The sequence below is a fragment of the Peromyscus leucopus genome, chromosome 16_21, assembly GCF_004664715.2.
Source record: "Peromyscus leucopus breed LL Stock chromosome 16_21, UCI_PerLeu_2.1, whole genome shotgun sequence".
NCBI lineage: Eukaryota > Metazoa > Chordata > Mammalia > Rodentia > Cricetidae > Peromyscus > Peromyscus leucopus.
The window spans coordinates 60880824-60903008 of NC_051084.1; the positions used below are offsets into that span (position 1 = coordinate 60880824).

The following is a 22185-nucleotide window of genomic DNA, read 5'->3' on the forward strand; positions in this document are numbered from 1 at the left end:
AATTACTTTTAATGTCTTGTAGGGAGATGACCTGAAGTGCATTAGAGATTAGAGTGTATTAAATAATAAGCATATTGTTTGAAGCTAGTTCATAATACACTGGTTTTGTGCTAACATTTCATTTTCTTTTCAATAGCCCAGGATTTGTGTCAACATTTTCCTAAACTATTTATCTCTTTTTGCCATCTATACTTCCTTGTTAGTTTGTTTTGGTTTTGCTGTTGTTTTGTTCTGTTTCTGTTTTTGTTAACTGCTTTAGTGGTGTAGTAGAGAGTATGGCTGTCTCCCATGTCTTTTGGGAATAGAACCAAGTTGAGAATCACAAGATTTTTTTTACTAGATCAATGATATGAAGTTAGCATTTTACAACGAACGCAATAGCCCTACAATCCCAAGTTATCTCCTTTCCTTAAAAGCAGCTGAAGCCCCAAGCTTTAAACCTGAAGATGCTGGAATGCATATAGGAGGCACTAAAAGAACTGTTTACATGCAGATGTAGCAAGTAGTACATTGCTTTAATTTAGATTGCAGTTTTGAGTAGCTGAACTACTCGGTTGTAACAATTGTGAACCATCCCATTAGCCTTTGCCTATGTCTGTGGCATGCCTTACTTCCAACAGAAATGGAGCTAGGAAGAGAGCGGTGTGACTTAGTTATATCCTGAAGGAAATCTGTATCTACTGATTAAATAGGGCATTAGTTTTAAACACAATACTATTTTACAACTGTTTACAAGAAATGGACCATCGGGCATGAATTTCAAGGAAAATCACTGACAGTCACTATTTTTCCACCACTTTAAAAGATAAATAAATGAGGGCTGGAGAGATGGCTCGGCAGGGAAGAGCGCTGGTTGCTCTCCCAGAAAACCCTCGCTTGTTTCCCAGCACCCCCATGATGGCTCATGTCTACCTGTAACTAAAGTCTTAATAACCTGACACCCTCCTCTGGCCTCTGAAGGCACCAGACACCCACATGGTGTGCAGGCACACGTTCGGGCAAAGCACCCATACACATAAAAAAATAAATAATTAAAACTGTCTTTAAAAGATTACAAATGAAAACAGTAAAATTACTTTCTTGCAGAAAAGGTCCCTAAATTAATAGGAGCTTAAGCTCAGTGGCCAGGGCCTGGGAATGTAGTTTAATGATGAGTGTTTCCCTGGTATGTATGAGTCCCTTGGTTGAATCTCCAGTATTAAAAAGTCTGAAACCCAACAGTAATCCCATAATGATAGAAGTGTGCCCTACAGGCACACAGAATACTCACCACTTTTCATCTGTAAGCACTCTTCACTGATGTACATGCTTTCAGATTTCTATAGGTTTTTTTTTTCTCTCTTTACTATCTTTACCCTCAATTTTCCTTCACTATAGAACAATTCTCCAACTTGTGAGTGCACAATTTGTTCAAGAGGCTCCCGGAATCCCACTGAGCAACAAGCCCTATTTATGTATAGAACCAATAAACCATCTTCCAGATATTAAACTTCCTAGAAGTGAGCTGTTCTGTTGAGAGGCAAACCCTTGCAGAAGTCTCCTGTGCACATCAACTGTAACAATGCAGGGCTGTGCTGCCGATGCAGTAACCACTAGCTCCATGTTGCTATTTAAAGCTAAGTGAATTAAAGAGTAAAAACTGATTTCTAGACACTTATCTAAGGTTCAGCTCTTAAGTGGCTGTCAGCTGCCATACTGGATTGGACATACCTCCAAGAATCACGGCAGAGACTTTTCCCATTTGCTGTGTCCTTATCAACTACTGAATCATGAGGAACAGTTTCCAACTGAACCTCAGAACAAATTGTTTTTCATGCAGCAAATCATTAGAGAAGAGGAGTATATGTCTTTCTCCAAAGCAAGACAACCCATAATAGGTGCAGATGTCAACTGAACAGTTTAGCTCAGAGGCCTTGAGCTCCATTTTGTGCAACTTGATTATGTAACGAGTATTGTGGTTAGCAAGTGAACTTGTAAAATGAAAGTAATAATAGAGTGAAATCATGAATTTTACTTAAAACTCCAAATTGTTTGTGACAAAAAAGAGCACAAACTACGTGACTTAAAATGTTTAAGAATACCTTAAAATCTATGCTTAGTTTAAGGAGTCTAAAATTGAATTTGATCATTTAGAAAGTAGCTGCCCCCTCATTTCAATGAAATTGATTTATTTATGCTGCACAGGGATAACATACAATCCATTTGTCCATTGCATCTCCTTTACATAGTCTCTGAACAGAATCCAGGGGGTAGGCTTTAGTTAGTCATTATGGAAATCTATTTTTCAATTTATATATGACTTTTTAAGGATAAAGTAGGTTGAAAAACAAGCTTCATTTGCTGATCCTTTCATTTCTTACCCATACACCTGCCGGTTTGCTGAATATATAAAGCATCAAGATCAAAGGCAAATTTTGTTTGTGTTAAGGCTGAGCCACACTCTTTCCACCACAGCAAGTGAGATGCTCAAATTGCTTTGTCATTTGGTTGGTGAAAGAACTAAATTAACCAGCCATCTCAAGGATTTAGAAAGAAAGTTTCAAAGCCCAGAAGCTCACAGCAAACTTAGCTGTGTCAATATCTTTTGCGTGACTCATTTAAATTAACTTTTCAAGTGGAGCGGTCTGGGAAACGAAATCAGCTCTCAGTAACACTCTGAATACCTGCCCAAATGTCACAACTTTTATTAATAATGCCTAAGACTCACAGCGTCTTTTTAGTTTGCAGAGTGCTTCCAACACAATGTATCACGTGATCATCAAGATAAGCCTCATCAGAGCTAGAACTAAATCCTTGCTGTCTGAGTCCAAATCCAGTACTTCTTCATTTTATTTTATTTTTTGCAAAATTTCATACATGTATACAATGTTCTGTTCCCCACCGACACATCTCCCTCCCAACTTTTTTTTAACAACCCACTGAGTCCAGTTGGTGATGTCAATATGTTCACCTGAGTATTGTGTCATCCGCTGGGATGATGGCCATCCACCTGAAGAAAAGGGATAGGGTTTCCTGCCCTATTCACGCTGGAACTTTTAAGTACTTTAATCTCTTATATGTAATAATGACTGCTGTGAGTTCTGTGCAATGGTCATGCCATGGCCAGAAGACAGCATTTCATATCCCTCCTCCCCATCTTCTGGCTCTTGCATCCTTTCTGCTCCCATTTCTTCACTGTCCCCTGAGCCTTGGGGCAGATCAGGGATATGGTTCAAAAATCAGCATTGTGCCCTCTGTAGGCATTACTGAGCTTCTGGGTAGGCACCAACAAATTCATCAGAGGTCCATAATAGAGGCTTATTCTGGAGAAATTGAACCTGTTCCGTGTCGAGTAAAAACAAAAACAACAATTTCGTGAACTTTTTATATAAACTGACAGAACCGTGAGAGGAGGGCTGGAAGATTATCCTGCCATAAAGCTGACTGTTCCCAAAGAAAACAAGCTGCATATTGAAGCTTTAGCTTTGTTTAGTGAAATCACTTGGTCCTCACTCAGCCATCCTAAAGGGAGGCTGCCAGTCACTGTACTAAAAGGCCAGTTGTACCAGATGAAGCCCCCTGTGTCATGCTTCAGTCACAGAGCAAAACAGATTAAGAAAGCCAAATGATAGCTATTAAAACATGAAAGCAGAAAAAATAGAAGGAAACACAAGATTGTAACGGTATCTCAGAACATGAAATAAAAAGACAAGAAAGAAAATGAAAATCGAAGTACCTCTTGTTGAGGTCCAAAGACCCAACTAACACAGGTACCTCAGAGCACACAGAGTACAGGAAAACTAAGGGGAGGGTTTTACCAGGGAAACAGTACACTATGATTCTTAAAACTGGGGGGCAGGAGTAGCCATAATAAAAGACTCCACCAAATGCCTGCACTACGAACTTAAAACCTTCATACCAAGATTATCACAGAGAGACATCAGAACGCTTGTAAAATCAGGCATCCTAAATGCTTTTCAAAACTGAGCATATCCGAAGGGTGAAGAATTAACATGACATTGGATATCTCACTAGAAACTCAACACTTAGAGCACAGGAAAATAAATTCATTGGGAAGAAAGAGTACTTGCAACCTAGCATTCTGTACCAAGACAAACCATTCATGGAGTATGAGAATAACACAAAGAGGTTTAGAATCATCCAAGAGCCCCAAAATTTATGTACTTTCCTAATTTTCTTCCTTGTGCTGTGATAGAACACCATGACCAAAAACAACTTGAAGAGGAAAGGCTCACATGTCCCTATCACAGCCCACCCACCGTCTAGGGAAGTCAGGGCTGGAACCTGGAGTCCAGAACTAAAACAGAGGCCACGAAGGAATGCCAACTACTGGCTCTCTCCCCATGGCATAGTTAGCCCTTCTCTCTCTCTCTCTCTCTCTCTCTCTCTCTCTCTCTCTCTCTCTCTCTCTCTCTCTCTCTCCAGTCTTTCTCCCTTCCCTCTTTCTTTCTTTCTTTTTTCATCCTGACAGTAGTTTCCCCTCATTCCTCTCCTCCCAGCCCCATCCACTCCTCCTCCTTTCTCTTAAGAAAAGGACAGGCCTCCCATGGGCGTCAACCAAATATGGCATTTCAAGTTGCAGTAAGACTAGACACCTCCCCCCCCCCCATATTAAGGCTGGACAGGCAACCCGGTATATGAGGAAAAGGGTCCCAAAAGCCAGTAAAAGAGTCAGAAACAGCCCTTTCCCCCACAGTTAGGAGTCCCCCAAGTAGACCGAGCTACACAACTGTTCATATATGCAGAGTGCCGAGGTCAGACCCATGCAGGCTCCCTGATTGTCAGTTCAGTCTCGATGAGCCCCTGTGAGCCCAGGATAGTTGATTCTGTGGGCTGTTTTCTTGTGGTGTCCTTGACCCCTCTGACTCTTATAATCCCCACCCTACCTACTCAGGATTCTCTAATCTACCTAATGTTTGATTCAGTCTGCTTCCTTATAACTCCCAGTACTGCCTGCCCATGGGCATGGCACTATCCACCATGGGCTGGGCCCTTTCACAGCAATTATTAATCAAGGAAATGCTCTACAGACTTACCTATATGCAATCTGATGGAGGCATTTTCTCAAGTGAGGGGCAGGAATGCCAGCATTGTTAGCAGGAACTGAGCATGGGGGTACAAATGGAAATGGAATTGATACATTCTGTAATGCATTTGACTGAAAGGCTTTGCTGTTTCTTCAGGAAAGATTAGGAATGCCGTAACTTTGTAATAGTTAATAAAAGCAAATCACAAAATGAAAATAAGACAGTAGTAACTGAAAATAAAGTAATATATGTATATGCAATATACATAAATAAATATGAAAGAAAAAGTAATCATAGCACTTAGTGGATAGTCAAACTAGATATTCCCTGGCCCAACACACACACACACACACACACACACACACACACACACACACACACACACACAATTGAATTATACTGACATCTCTACACCAGCAAACTGAAAACAAAACTGACCTGGTTATAAGAATGCAAGCACTAATAACCAAAAATAGAGATATAAAAATGTCAACAGGATGAGAGAAAGCAAAGATGGAATGTGAATGGACTATTTTATTGTCTTCCATAATCAAAAATTGGTTAATAATACCTAAAATTGAAATAAAGAGCATAGCCCTTAAAAGTAAGGATTCCTAAGAAAAAAGGAGAACTACCATATGATCCAGTGACCCACCCATCAGAAGGAACCCAAGTCAGCATGCCACAGAGATGTTTGCACATCCACATTTGTTGGAGCAGTATTCACAATAGAAGATACAGAACCAATCTAGTGCCCATTAACAGATGAATAAATAAGGAAAATGTTACATATGCACACACACACAGAGAGAGAGAGAGAGAGAGAGTGCATTTTTGTTCAGCCATGAAGAACAAAAATATGTCATTTGCAGAAAAAAAGGATAGGACAAGAAATCATCTAGTTAAGCACAATAAGCCATACTGCAAGCATAGTCTATATTTAAATAAATAAACCAGTAAATATATGTGTATCATAAAAGTAAACAAGAGATTATTGAGGAGCAGAGGGTGGTGATGGGATGGGCCAGAAGGAACATGAGATGGTGACAGGAGCCTGAACATGAGCAAAGCAGCTGATAGGCATGCATAATGCAAGGTGGTGTTTAGTATATGCATTACTAAAATAGAAATTACACAAGAGTTAAAGCGGGCGAAAGGAGAAATGATTGCTGGCTGACACTCGCAGTCTTTCAGGACGGATATTTTAAAACATGCACCTTGAAAATTTCAGTCTAGTGTTGGTCTACCTTTGGATGGTCGGCTGAATTTTTCTGGACTATGTTTAGAAAGAGTCAAATGAGTCATAGTTGTCCTGATCCAAACAATACAAACTGAACATGCCCCACACAGAGAACTCCATGGGCTTAGTACTTTCAACTCAGGACTAAAGTTCAGATTTGTTTGCCTGCCTACGTACGCTGCCACCAGAATTGCCCCATAAATAGCAAGTTTGGCTTTCCTTTGTCTTTTTGTTAACTTGTCCTCTGTAGCCACATATGCCATGCAAATTGGTTCATTTGGATCCACGGGGATCCCTGGACGGAACTATTTGACTTTATACTATGTGATTTGGACTTTAAAATACAGGAACATTAGGTTCTGGGACATATGAATGGGGACTTGAATTTCAATTGCTAGAAGCAATTAGTGGGGCTCAAGGACAGAGGAGGTTACTAAGAATATAGGAGTGTGTGGAAAGCACACACACAAGTAACCTTATACAGACTGAGCAGGCTGCATTTAGGAAATATAGACATCTACCTATCCATATATGCAGGTAACAACAATTCATGAAAGAAGAGGCCACGGATTTGAAAGAGAGTGAGGAGGGCTATGTGGAAGGTCTGGAAGGAGGGAAGGAGAAAGTGTTATAATTATATTATGGTCCCCAAAAAGTAAAGACACAGTAAAACAAATGGGGGAGTAGTACAATTGATGCTCTCTACCTCCACGGTGACCATTGACTAATCTCAGCTCCAGAACAGAAATCATTTCACCCTTCTGGGTGTCTGTCTCACTGACACAGCATTTTTACAAGCGAAGATGGGGCCCAGCCGCTCAGCTGTTAAGCTCAATTTGATAGAAAATGATGAAGAAATTAGGTCAGATTGTAAATCAAGCCTCCAATTTTTTCAGAATCTCTTTCTCCCCCAGTGGTATGTGACACGTAACAGGTAATATCTGGCCCTCTATTTTTTTTTTAATGTATTGTTGCGGTGGGTTTTTTCCACTAGTGTTGAGTGGTGCACCGTCCTACCGGATGTGTCCAGCTGTACGAAAGTCTTACTTTCAGAGTCTGAATCTCATAAATGCATCATGCCTCTCTGGAAACAGTTTCATTAAAATAGCCATCTTTACTTCCCCACCGGTGGAGGGTCTCTGGGCCTCACTCCAACAGAAACAGCTTCAGTAACTCCAGCTTGAAATCTCAGCACTTAGGAGGCTGAGGCTGGACGATCGATCACCTCACACTCGGGACGAGCTTGTACTGCAATGGTGGGACTATCTTCAACAGCTGAAATTGATAATAATAACAATATCTCTGTGTCTTATTGCTTAGTCTAGGTCACTCTAAAAAGATTTTATGTAAACAACTCCAAACACTAAATGTCAAGGCAATAAGGCGGTAATTGTTTTATTATCTATAAGCCATCAAGATACTTAGCACAGATTTCCACAGATTTATCAGTTGAATCAACACAAGCCATGTGGGCAAGGGTTCAGGCAAAGAACCCTGCTTGGAAAATGTAAAATAAATAAGTAAATAACCTTGGAAAACATAAAGTCCCTCAGGTTCTACTGGATGTCTTTCTAATTTTTTCATGTCACTTCCTGAATATTTCACTGAAGTACAATGTGCAGACAGAAAAAGAGTACATTTCCTAGGAGAACTGAGCAGTCCTGTGTAACCGGCACTGAGAAAAACAAAATGTGACTTCTCGGATACCCTTTCTCCATCAATATCCCACAAAGGGAGCTGCTACGCTACCTTCTGACAGCATAGAGTGTTTTTCCCAACTCTATGGAAAGTGCTCTGTTGAGTCTTGTTTATAGTACACGACATTAGTCACAGGAAGCCCATCCATATTGTCAAGCATAGTTACAGTGAACTGTTGCTATGCAGACACATTGCAGTATGTGACCATTTACAAGACTTCTATTTACGTGACTACTGATAGATGTGTGGGCATTTCCAGCTTTAGGTTAAAAGCCCAAATGTAGTGCATACCTTTTGGTGAATGTATTTAAGTATACCTATTGTATTTACCTGGGAATGAATGTCCGTATCATAATGTACTCACACATTCAACTTCAATAACACTACCAGACAGTTTTCCAAAGTAGTTATAGCAATTTTTAATTTTTTGGTCCAACTAAATGATATTCTTAGAAAACAGAATATAATTAGATCACTTTTCTTCACTGTGTTTCAAAATAATGACTGATGGTTATACAGTAGGGATGTGACCCATTTAGATGAATTTGCCACATGAAACAGAACTCTCTAAGTAATGAATCATAATACAAGGTTTTCTCTAAAGAAATTGGAGCAAATGCTTGGCCTGTATTTAGAGTTATTTGCAGGCTCATTGCAAAAGAATTAATTTACCAAACTCTGCATGGAAAAGTAAGTACAGGTGATTGCTCAAATGGATGGTTCAAAAGCTCCTCCAACCACCACCATAAAGCAGTCAGAAAAATCCCCAGTGGAGGTTGTGACCAAGAGGCCACCAACTGAAGACACTTTCTCAACCTTCTCAACCTTGATCGAACCTCCTTTCCTGTTTTGTCTCATCTACAAAACAGAAGTCTTAAGCCGCACTTTGGTTATCAGGATCACATCGCAGTGCTTTATGTTTTGTATTCCAGGAGTGGTTACATAGTATAGACAAGCTTGACCAAACCATTCCCCCTGTTCATTTCATTCTATTTCCTGCTCTCTCCTGTGCCCCTGTGTGCCATCTGTAGTGCGTTTGGCGTAGCTATGCAGCCGATGAGAAGTCTGTTTCCATTGCGACCTGGAAGCCACATCTGAAGGCCCTGCACACCTGCAGCCCTACCAAGTAGGTATCAGTGGAACAGATGGTACTGGAGTTGTGTCATTTCTAGTTGGTTAAACAAACCGTATGTGTGCTGAAAAAGTCCTGATTTGGGACTTGTTTTAGTGTCTCTGTCGCGCTTAAGGGCATCTAAACCTATTTAACAGCAACTCAACCATAAAACTGCATGGAATCGGCATCATTCCTTACCAACCACAGGCCATGACTGAAGTCTTGGAAGAACTGAAATTATGTAGAGATATGGTAGCTCTCTAATGTCTCCTCTTCTAAAACCATAGTTTTTGAAAAGCAAGAATCACCTGACCCATCACCTAATTTTACAGGGAGATTGCTTGGAGAACAATAGATATGTGAATCACAGTTTTCATCTTTGGAAATTTTCATCTTGTAGAAGATGAAGACTAGTTAGAAAGCTGATAGAGCATCTCAAGTGACAGAAGACAGTGGTCTGTTATCATATAAATTATCTGAATTCCCACTTAAAACAATTTTGCATTAAAAGTCATTCTGAGGTCTGAAAAAACTTAATAGTGAGTCAAATTCTCCAAGTGCATCACCTAGTATGTTACTCATATACTGCTTTCCTCTCAAGCAAGTGCCTTCATCCTATCCCCTTGAGTCCATCAGACACGCCTTCACTCACTCTTCCTTACAACCTCATGTGTCAGCCCCACTTACAGGAAAACTGTGACTCAGCCCAAAGGACACAGCACTCATTGGTACTGTGCATGGCACCCGGGGGTCCTGACACAAATCACTCCAGAGATACCTCATTGTTCTCGTGGTTCATAATCACTGCTGTTATTATTGTTGCTCTTTCTTAAATCAGTGAAATGTGCCACAAATGGGGGCCTTTTCCCCAGAATAATGTCCAATGCACACACACACACACACACACACAAAAAAAAAACATCAAAAATCTGCCAACAATTTTAATATATTCTCAGAACCCCTGAAGCCAAGTTCAGAATCTTTGCTTTAGAAAAAAAAAAAAAACAGTTTCTGTTTGTGAGAAAAATAAGTTACAACGAGCTAGGGAATAGTTTCACTTAAAATTAACAAGCTTACTGAATGCAGGGCGATATAATAAAAATAACTATAACTCTGTTTACTTCACATAGTATCCTTCTTCTCGACATTCAGATTGCAATGACTCTGAAGGAGGAAGAACCTTCACTCATCTGTGCACACATTCTGCAAGTGCTCACTGAATACTTACCACGCACAAGGTTGAGTTTCTGAGACAAAGCAGGAAGCAGTCAGAGAAAGTGAAAGAAGTTAAAGTCTCGTGGCACAGGAACCGGACACTTCAAAGGATGCTGAGAATAGACAGGAAAAGCAAATGTTGGGAACCCTAAGTAAGTTTTCAGGAGAAATGTAAATAGGAACCCAAGTCAGGGCTCATCGGGGGCTGCGGTGTTGAAGAAATGACCGTTGTCAGCTTCAGCTTCATGCTGCTGACAGTGACATTGTTGTCACCAAACACCACCGGGCCAGCGCTCTGATTCCACACTGTTCTGGGATGCGCTTGATGCTCTCACTCCCCAAGCTCATCTCAAGGAGCAGAATGAAAGCTAGGTCTCAGAAACACCTCTTGGAGTCTGGAAGATGCAGGGAACTGGCGCCTTGAACCCCCTTTGCACCTTCCATGGTTCTAATGGAGAAGTCTCCTTCTCTTTCCAGGCCACAGTTTTCCTCTCATGTACACTATACATGAGATCTGAGCTCTCTTTATTGCAAAGCTTTGTTTTAGTGAGAGAGGGATATACAGAGGAAAGTATTTTCCTGATTTTTCTTCTCAAAAATGAGTGAAGGTTCTGTGAAGGGTGAAGTCCGTCTAAACGTGGTGTCTCAAAGAAAGAGTCAGATACTGTAAGAGGCTGTGGGAAATTACCAGGCTGCAGGGGTGCCATGGGGTGCTTTGAGGAGTTGCAGTTTAGACACTGTCTGATATAACTCCTTCCCATTTAGCACCAGGACCCACAAGAAAGCAAGACACCATCTCCAAAGCCCACAGTTCATTTGCAAATGGGCCTCCCTACTCCAAGCTACCAACACCCAAACCTGCCCAAATGAGTGATTACAAATGCCACCCAACAGTGGGCTGTAAGGGCTGAGATAGATTTTCTTATTTACGCCAAGGGAATTCAATTCTTCTTATAGGAGGAAAAAAAAATCTGCCTCAGTAAGTGACTGATAAACAAAAGCACAGCCATAGATCAGTGCCTCCAGGTCTCAATCCCAAATGTCTGCCCAAGACACAGGGACTGCAGCCACGCTGGAATCAGCAACACTCTGAGAACCTTTGCCCAAGCCTCTTCGACCAGAACCACTGCTTCTTAAGCAAACAGTGTGTGGCATTCTGCTGTGTGGGGGCAGTTCTGGCCTTGCCAAGTAATGTTGTGCTGCTGTCTCAGATCTGCCACCAAGAACATATGTTTGAAAGCTGTGTGCAGTTATTATAAATAGCATTGCTTCTACATACTGTCCTTAAGAAGGGTTACTTAAGGTACCTGGTTCCTCTGTCTCCCATTTGGGGCCATTATCAACCGCTGTAAATGTATTCACTGGTTTATCATCATTTCTCTTCTGTCTGCTCGCACCTGAAGGAAAGAACAAGGGGAGGCATCCAGCAGGTTTGTGATTTCTCTTTTGCTACATGTTTGTGTATAAATCAGATGCCTAACAGATGTTTTCAATGTGCCTCATGAGTAAAATCGATCAACAAATACAACACGATTAAAAGTGACCTTTCACAAGATTGCCTGCAAAGTTTACTGGGTTTTATTGATTTCTTTTTTCCCTCCTTGGGAATAGAAGTATGTTTCCCCAACCCACTCAGTGCTTTTTAACAGTCTGTAAGGCCTGGAACATTCAGGGGCATAGTAATCACAGACTTTGATCATTCTTGTCTGCCACTGTCCCAAACAGAAGTCCTTCCAAAGTTTTCAAATGTAGTTTTTGAAAGACGTAACAACAGAAAAAATAATGTTTCTAAATGTTGCTGGCATGGACAGCAGTCTAGAATAGACTTTTCTATATTAGGGGTGTTTATCTTGTGATAAGAATTTTTTTCTTTTTCTTTTTTTTTTTTTTAATTTGGCAAGAGGTACCCTAGAGACAAGAGATAAGAACTTCCTATGTGGGTTATCTCCATCTCAGAGAGCCATAAAGTTTACTCAGGTTATCAGTTCTACAGAAGAAACCTCATCTTCAAGAGGAAGACAGCCCATCCACCAATTCCCCAGATGACTTGTAGTTGCTCCTCCTAGAAAGACTCAGAAGGAATAGAATCCAAGAGAGAAAATTTTCAGTTGTGTTATAAGTGCTAGGAACAACCTAGATTTGGAAGCAAAGCCTGAAAGTCAGGGCCAGGTGGATCCCCACACTGAAGTATAAGTAGTAGTAGACAAAACCAACAAAATACAGGAGATGCCTGGAAAAGAAAGGACAGAAGGGCATAGGGGCTTGGTTTTTGCTTTTGGTTTTGGTTTTGGTTTCCCTAACAGAGCCATTTGCTTCAGTAAAGAGAAAACAAGGCATCCCCCTGCCCTGAGAGAGCTTCTAGTGAGGGTCTATGACGACATCCACTATAAAATATGTATACAGTACTGAATTAGTTCTGAGGCTTCCTTTGGAGTGATATGACTCTGTGCTAGCCATTTCTGCATTAATATTAAAAAAAGAAAGAAAGGAAAGGATTCCCAGACCCAGACCAGGACACGCAAGCATTCTTCTACGAGAGGTGCTGTATACAGTACGCAGTCTCAAGTTCTCCCTCTGGGCAGATGAGCCAATGCATTCAGGACCCTCTCCTACTTCAGAATGATAAGAATTAGAGCAAAAAATGCTGGGTATTCATAAACAATGATCTCCAGAAAGACTTAGCTACCCAAAAAGTTCTTTTTAAGAGATACCTCTAACCAAAGGGAACTTTAGTCTTTAGTCTTTAAACCAAGCACCATATTTGCATAGACACCCAAGAGTCAAAGTTAGCCAACTCTTACCAATAGGCCTTATTCCACATTCCACATAGACCACACCATCCTCCATCATGACTAGTAACTTGGAAAACAGTTACACAAAACAACCCCTCACCATTACAAGTTACATTTTACTCTTCTTAGTAATATGTAAAGGGCTTCATGTCAGAATTTCCTATCTACAGTTTATCCAAAGGGTAATTTGTCTCCAAAGTCTAAGGTCAAAAACTCTCTCTGGCATGGGTTACAGAACTATTTGTGGGAGGTTCACCTATCTTGGTTTCATCCTCCAAAATGGAACTTTGACAACCAAAGGGGAAATTATAAATCATGAATAGATGCTTGAATAAACATAACATGACCTCTTTGGCAATCCTGAGAGAGGGGTACCTTAGGCCAATAATAACAACACCAAAGACACATTTTCCCAATGTTAGTATATCAGAAAACAAAGACAAATTTAAAGTTGAGCTTCTACTAACAAGATCAGAAAAGAACCTTTAACTAGCTGTCTCAATTCAAAAGACTTCACAATCAAATTTCCCAGATTTCATGATATCATGTGTATCTAAAATGTTAACATCTATTCAACAGACTTGTGACTAAGGTTGTCAAAGAGAGTTCACTTGTAGATTTGAAAGTGTGCAGAACCACTCAGCCGGGTTCATGACTTAGAGAATGACACTGAGAAATTCTTTGCTTCTCAGCAATCGTTGAACATTTGACAAAACAACCTTAAAACCAGACCTATGCCACCACTTGATCTCTCAAGCCTCCTACACGTCAGCCTCTCACTTCCCAATTTTTTATTGTATCTCCCATGAAGGTGATAACAGAGGATGTACTTAACAAAATATTTTTGGTTGGAATAGTAAAATTTCCCTGACCCCAAGTACTTTTTCCAAAACACAACCAAAAGGAAGAGCAGAAAAATAAATAGAAAGAAAAAATATTAACAATTAAAATTGTCGCAGTGGTGCTGGAGAGGTAGCTCAGCAGTGTGAGCATACACTACTCTTGGAGAGGACACACATTCAGTTCCTAGCATCCATGTCAAGGGGCTCACACCTGTAACTGAAGCTCCAAGGAGGGATCCTCCACATTCTTTTCCGGCCTCTATAGTCACTGCACTTAAAGTTCACATACCCACACATGGATACACACACATACACACACACACACACACACACACACACACAATTCAAAGTAATCATTAAAAACAAGACACTGCAAGCTGGGCGGTGGTGTCGCACACCTTTGATCCCAGCATTCGGGAGGCAGAACCAAGCGGATCTCTTTGAGTTCAAGGCTAGGTTGGTCTATAAGGTGAGATGTTGGACAGGCACCAAAACTACACAGAGAAACCCTGTCTTGAAAAAAACAAAACAAAACAAAAAAACAACCAAAAAAAAAAAAAAGACACTGCAAAAGCCTGAAGGAAATAGCTGACATATATCATAAAAATGTATATGCATTGAGGCTCCCAATGTATTATTATTGCCTTAGCTTTTCCCTTGTGCTCCATAGACAACAGAATTTATAACATTGCAATAATGAATGCAGAAAGACTATTGTAATGGCAGTGACAACTTAGAAAATAACAAAGCTGTCCTTACTGAGGCAAACTGTGCACAACAGAAAACGCCTTTATAATGAAGCTCTCCCTTAGAGAAGAGCAATTCTGGGTTCGGAATACTGTTAATTAATGCTTGACCTCATTTCAAATGAATGAAATAATTGGTACCACCCAACTCCGGAGTTCTTCGCTCCTTTGGTGGTCATTGGGTTATTGATGTGGTTTAGATAAACAGGGCAGACAAGTGTCAACCCCAGGAGGAGCTGATTCTCTTTTCATCCTTTAGATACCTCAGACCCTGGAATCTCCTTTGTCCTTCCTCGTGGCTTTCCTTTCTGTTAAAAGCTGCAGATGAGTCCAAGACTGCAGGCAGCACCTCTCACACAGGCGGCTGGCTCTGCCACTGAACAAGAGCCCCAACCACTGAGGAAACGAAACACAGAATACAAATGGATTGGGTCAAACCCATCCCAGTCACCCTTGGTTAATTATGTTCACCGCTTCGGGGTGTTCTTGTCGAAAAGAGAAGTTTTACTTTCTATGAAGCTAAGATATGCTTTCAACAAAGTTCACCTATGACACCCCAGGCTAAGAAACACTGTGAAAGACACAAGATCTTTATTCAAAACTGCAAACTATAAGATCCAAAGTGAAGCTTTTTATAAATATAGCTCAACTAAATAATAATGAAAATCATGATTCGTTGGCTATCTTGGATACAGGGTCAGGTACCTCTTGTACTTAAACCGTAATTCCAACTTCCTTGGCATTATTATTCCATTACACTTCTTTCCCCCACCTTCTCACTAAAATAGTTTTAATTAAAAAATATGTGGTAATGTATCTTTTGATTCTATTCTAATTCATCCTCTCTTGGAGTAGCATTCCAACTCGTTTTTTAAGTGGGAAAGTCCTTCCCTGAATGGTGTATGTTGTCATTTTCAGAGAAGAGAGTCTACCTGTAAACTCATCTGGCCATCCTGTCACAGTATTTTGACCTGGAGTTTTCCTATCTTTTCTCCCTTCCTCCTTGACTCGGTCATCAAAGTGGCCAGTAAATCGTTGCATTGATATAAGAAGGGCTTTACTTTTTGCCTAAGCTTTTATTATCTCTACAAGACCAGATGATACCAACTGAGAGTGAGGGGTTAATTGTAAATCTCCCTGCCTGTCCTGTCCTCTGGGTAAACAGTGGCCTACTGTATCCCTGCCTCAGACACACTGCCTTATTTTCCATTCCTAAAGCATCCCTAAAGTGGCTTCAGCCTTCCAAGAAAGCCAACTATCTAAGCTGACTTTAGCAAGCACCCGTGAAGATGAATTAAGATGCATGTCACACACGCTAAGGCACGGGTGGCATTGTCTGGTGACATTACACTCATGTACTGTACTCCATTGAGTGCTGTGTCCAAACCACTCCAGTATGTTGACTCTTTTGGTGTCTGACCTCGTTGTGTGGCTCCTGGGAAAGAACTCTAGAATGCTTGTGGAAGAGACTGTGTGTTCCTGCATTTGTTTCCTACTACTTGCTTTTCTTCTGTGTACTGTGAATGACCTGCATGCATTGTCAAACTAAACTCAGTGAGACCAGACTTCACTCTTCTCTCAGCATAAACAGCTCTGGTCCTTACGGGTAAAATATTAGATGGTTTAAAAACAATCTTTCCATCTGTTCACATCATTTGTAGAAGGAAAGGATTTACTCTTTTATAAATAGCCAAGGACTTAATAAATAAGCAACTGTTTTGGTCTTTACAAACCCTTTCTTCTGTTTACTTTTGAACAGGTATTCAACCTGACAACCATTTACCTATACTAACTATAACTTCAGTATCTCACAAACCAAGAACTCGTGTGTGTGTGTGTGTGTGTGTGTGTGTGTGTGCTTAACTTCAAAGCAACTAATGTTATCTACTTCGTTAATTTATAGAAATAATCATTCTTTCCTGAAATATTTGACTCCCCATTATTTACACTATATTCCTTGATATTGTATTACAGAAGTTGCTGTACTCTACAATATTTATTTTCCCATTTCATATGAAACAGAGCCTAACCCATACTACCATCGTTTGTGATGCTTGTTTCCAATCTGATGGTTGCAGCCTAACCGTAAGGACACTGGCTGCGTCTCAGGCAGCACAACTGAACTGCAGAGTGCTAGCTGCTTCCCTACTCTGTCTTCGCAAAATAAAATAATAAAATAAACAGTAAAGTCAAATGGCTTGTGTTTGGAAAAAAGAAGTCCCTCAGCCTGTGCTGGCAGAGAAACGCTCAGTAATGCGCTGCTCTGTTTCCCTTACTCCTAGTAAGTTCTGTAATAATAAGCAGAAGTTCTTCAGAATGTACACCTCACGGAAGCAGAGGTACCCAGCATCCCAGCCGTTGACATGAGATTTGAGAATGCCAACTAACCTCAGGTGCATGACCGGGTTCCGCCAGTACACTTGGGCCCTCTTTACAGACTCACTCTCCTAGGGACTTCTTGGATGAGGTCTTCAGCGCGCTTGGAATTTTCCTTGTTGCCTGTTGCCTGCTTTGATAATCTACCACGGGGACAAAAGGAAAAAAAAAAAAATGCAGGCAGAGTACTGGCAGTCAGCCTGTTGGCGCCTCCTTGTGGCTGGACAACTGCTAAGCTGTTGCACGCGCTGGTTTGTTAATGGCTGGGTTGCCATATTGTGCCTGAGGCTGACAGTTAGTAGAGTGCTTATCCTAGGAAGGGCTAAAACCCTAATTATGTACAACAATAGCGGCGGCGTTGTAAACCCTAGTGGATTACTGCGGAGTTATGATGCCGCAAGATTCCCTGGCAGGGAGCATCTAACAGTTGAGTGCATGCTGGGCCATCAGAGTGATTTGGACATCTGGTTCTAGAGAAGGGTGAAACTCCCTTGCAGAGCAGTTGTGCAGGCTCCCTTGAGCACAGGGCTCAGCTGGGAAAAGGGGATTGCGTACTAAGATGCCCCAATCAACGACCATGGCGACCTTTTGCTTCCTTTCTCCAAAGAGAGACTTACTTGCTCTCCTGGGGAATCATCCTTGGCATGCTTCCGGAAAATGCTGTGACAGAAACTCTTCCTCAAAAGTCATGTTTATAAATGTCAACAAAAACCAAGAAAGTAATGGAAACTTTTATGTATCAGTGAAGTATCTATCATTTTAATTGATGTGTATTTTCAACAACAGCCACCTAATCAGTTTACTGGTCATCTGATCAAGATGCTCTGTTGATTTCCAACAGGGAAATGAAGTAGAACAACCAATAAAAGAAAACTTTCCATTAGAGGGCACACAAACAGAAGTTTTCCCTGGGGAGGGGAGGGGGGGGGACTCATTCTGGGTTAGGATGCTCTTCTAAACTTTCATGCTCTTAAAGACAAAAAGAAAACTTTGCATTTTCTCTATTTTAGTATGCAAAATTTGTTGAATTTAATTTAGATTTTTGTTTTGTTTTGGTTTAGTTTGGTTTGGTCTGGTCTGATTTGGCTTTGGTTTTTGAGACAAAGTCACCCTATATAACCCTAGTAGGCCTGGAATTTGCTATGTAAATGGGCTGGCCTTGAACAGAGATCTGCCTGTCTCTGCCTCTCAAGTGCTGGAATTAAAGGCATAAGCGACCACACATTAATTTAGTGGGTTTTTTTTTTTTGGGGGGGGGGTTCATGTTAGACATTAGCAAATCTTCTTGTACTTTGAAAAAGCCAGAAAAAAAAAGGATGGGAGGGGGGTATGGGACTGGAAAGATGGCTCAGCAGGTAAGAGCATTGGCTGCTCTTCCACAGGACCCAGGTTGAAATCCAAACACCCACGTGGTGGCTCACAACTGTTTGTAACTCCATTTCCAGGGGATCTGATGTCCTTTTCTGGCCTCTGACCACCAGGCATTCACAGGGTACACAGACATATAGACAGACAGAACACCCAAACACATAAAATAAAATAAATTTAAAGAAACCCAAAAAGGAAACAGTGCCTAGAATTAATTTATATCAATTTTAATGTGTGGAGATTTAGAGATTATTCTCCCACCTTTCACTAATTTATAGAGGTGTCATTAATACATTTTACAGGAGCAATTTTTAAACATTCTTGTCATCATAAATAAATCATGGTAAATTTGATGCTGCTTTATTTTAGAAAGTTTCCACCTTTTTCAAATTGCAATTCTTAAAAAAGAATAAAATAAAAGCTATGTTAATTGTTTTATGATTTTTTTAACCAGTTTCTTGTTCATTTAGTTGGGATAGGAAGGAGATCTATCTTGGCAGTGGGAGAAAAACCACTTTCTGGCTTCTAAACTCAATCTTCTATGTAATTAGCATTAATTCCAGAAAGGTTGGAGACAAATCAACACAGTGATGGCACTTGAAGTGGTGGCTGTGTCTGCTTGAGGCAGCCATTCATCAAAATAAAGGTGCAGAATTGAATACATGTCTGTACAGATGCACTGAATTTAAAAAAAAAAAAAAGATTGGAAATTTTTGTAATTAAAACCTTTTTAAAGAAAAGTAAACATTTTTGACCTATCACTTCGACAGATTCTCTAAATCACAAGAGTATAAAACTATGTGGTCTTAAGATGTTTTCTGTTGCTGTTGTTTAATGTAATCTATCATTTAATCATACATTTGTCGAGTACAGATAAACCCTGTGATTGATGGGGCTGTTGTACAGAGTTCTTGAACTCACGTGACCTCATCACAAAACTGCCCAGCCTGCATGTGCCTTCAGCTGGTTGTGCTGGAAGTGGCTGTGTCTGCATTTGGGACAGGAGATGTCAGTTGCATGGTCAACTCCTTTAGTGTTAACCGGACTCTCGGACCACCATTGTTCATGATTTGATTTGTTTCATGTAAGCAAATCTCCATTAAACATGGTACCTTTTTAGAACACTAGATGTTAGGCAACTAGGCACTGGAAAACAAATGTTACTATCTCTTGTTAGCTGCCAAACACATATCCACTAAACACATTTGCTGTTGGCATGCTGCAGCTGGGGACAGTGGACACTGCGGTAAGTGGAAAAGACAAGGCCTTCACTTGGTCTCAGACAGTCCTTCTCCATAAGCACGCTGCCTTCATCCCCCACAAAGGCTGAAGCATGACTCACGAGAGCTGTGCTAAGCGACTCACCCTCAGATCCATTGCCCCATTATTTCTTCCGTCCCTGAAGAGCATTGGGCCCCTCACATTGATAATAATGTGCTGCTTTCTAATGAACAGCACAGCACTTTATAAATGAAACAAGAAAACAAAATTGGGGCGTGCAACACTCTCCACAGTTCATTTGATTACTGTGAGACCCCCTTAGCTCTGTTACTCTTGTCTTCCTTCACATGAGCCAGAGAACTCCACAGCCCATGTCTCTATGATTCCTACCTGCTTCTCCTAGCACATCACACATGACACATGTCTTAACCACAAAAGGATGAAGATGCATTTGGGATTTTGTTGTTAATACATCCTTGATCAGCCCACAGCTGCTCGATCCTACCTGGCATCAGAGAACAGAATGTTTAAACGAATGTGATTTTACCGGTAGCTGCCACAGCAAATCAATAGCTTGTTCATAGCAGGAAATTGTGCTAGTGAGCATTGCATCTCATTCTGTCAATCATCCCATTCATTACATGTTGAGGCTGTTCCACCCTGTGTGGTCTCTTTTCCCAAGAATGAAGAATGTAGTGTCAAGTGTTGTGTGTTTAATATACGTGTGCAGTGCTGTCAATTGCTTTGAGACTGCATGAATTTATGGACATCATAATCTTGCCTGGGATAGACAATGCATGCTGAATATAGGTACATATGTAATCATCATCCCTGTTTACCAGTAGAGATGCTTAGGAATTACAAAGAAAGATCTCCCAAACAAACAAACAAAAAAGAACTTAAAAAAAAAAAAACTCAACAGTGGAGGGAAAGCTACAAATCACCCAACAGTTTTGAAAGTGAATTCCACACCCATTCTTGATTATCTTCAGTGAAACTTGGTACAAACTGCTGTACCTGGTCTCTTTTCTTCCTACATAAATGCAAGAAGCATGCATATACCCCTAAGAGTGAGACTGATCTCAAATGAATACAAACACCATGATCAAATAAAGCTATTTTTTTTCAAAAAGGAAAATATCTATTTCTATGCTCCTACTTGCTGAACACACTCTTGCCATTGATGTATATGACATTATACAGTTCCATCAAATCATTTGACCATGTGGAATGGAAGGGAGTTTTTGAGATGGAATAATCATGGCTCTGTTCTTCACAGTCAGAAGCTGAGTTTTAAGGAGCGAGTGCGCATGGCTAGCCCAAGAGGCCAAAGCATTAAGAGCAGGCAAGCATCGGTAGGTGACAGGCGGTCCCCGAGCACAGACATCACTGCTGAGGGCAGCCCCACCAAAGTGCAGAAGAGCTGGAGCTTCAATGACCGAACCCGCTTCAGACCCTCACTACGCCTCAAGAGTTCGCAGCCAAAGCCGGTGATAGACGGTAAGCTTGGTTTTCATGACTATTTTTAGCTTGATAGGCTGCTGTGCAGTTGTGAAATGATTCCTTCTCTGTGGTGCTGTTGAAGGTAAGAGAAATTGTTTGTTTTTGTTGGAAATATATTCATTGCTGTGGGTGAATATACAGAAGATAAGTTAGTTTTGAGAAGCAACTTTGATAGCTAAATCTACATCTCAGAGAAGGCAGGGCGGGGCTAGAAATATAAAGTGAGGTTAGAGTTTAGCATGTGCAAGGTCCTGGGTTTTATGCCTGTACCCCACTTTAAACCATGCCTGGTACCCCATTTTAAAAGGGAGAGAGAGAAGAAAGGAAGGAAGGAAGGAAGGAAGGAAGGAAGGAAGGAAGGAAGGAAGGAAGGAAGGAAGGAACCATTTTGTTAATTCTTCCCTCTTATCTAGACTGTATTTATTTCAAGATGACTGTGACCTCCTTGCTAGTGTGTCTGGCCAGCAAAGATTCAAAGTAGAAGGATGAACAGACACTTTGTGAGTATCCTGAAATGGGAACAGTAGCAGCTCCCTTCTGGACACAAGGAAAATATTCTTCTCCCTTCTTCCACAGTCCACCTACCACAAACCCAGAGACTGCTGCTCACTGTGAACTGCTCCTGTGCAGATCTCTGCAGCCTTCTATTGATAAATGAAATCCTCTCCCAAGAGGCACGAACCTATTTTATCTTCTCACGTGGCAGAAGGTTTCTTGCCAACGTTTTATTGAATGACACATAATTTTCATGTTTACGAAATATTTTTTTCATTCAAAAATTAACTCAGTTTTCCTTTTAAGTGTGCCCCCTTGGGATCCCTTATACTGGGCAAAGAACCAGAGTCAAATAGCATCTCCCATTAATGCATACAAACTGCAAAGGTCACCAGGCCTTATTCTCTCGTTCCCTAGCATAACCTGTGTTTTCCCAGGCTCACTAAGCCCGGAGGGGGGGGGGGCACGATGACAAGATGAACAGCCTTGGGTCATAGCTGCAGTGTGATCACAGATCCCTGCAGTCAACCCCTGTAACCTCTGCCTGT

The 22185-nt window shown here is 40.9% G+C and overlaps 1 protein-coding gene across 2 annotated transcripts in view; it reads left to right on the top strand.

Annotated features, from left to right (window-relative positions):
* The window catches only part of Kcnq5 (potassium voltage-gated channel subfamily Q member 5), a 543303-nt gene that overhangs the window by 458196 nt on the left and 62922 nt on the right, over positions 1-22185 (top strand). Inside the window, exons 8-10 of one of the 2 annotated variants that reach the window (XM_028868060.2) lie at positions 8997-9091; positions 11698-11724; positions 20919-21139. In XM_028868060.2, the coding sequence (XP_028723893.1) occupies positions 8997-9091; positions 11698-11724; positions 20919-21139 (343 nt within the window). The remainder of the gene's footprint in view (positions 1-8996; positions 9092-11697; positions 11725-20918; positions 21140-22185) is intronic. The other variant, XM_028868061.2, reaches the window with a different exon arrangement.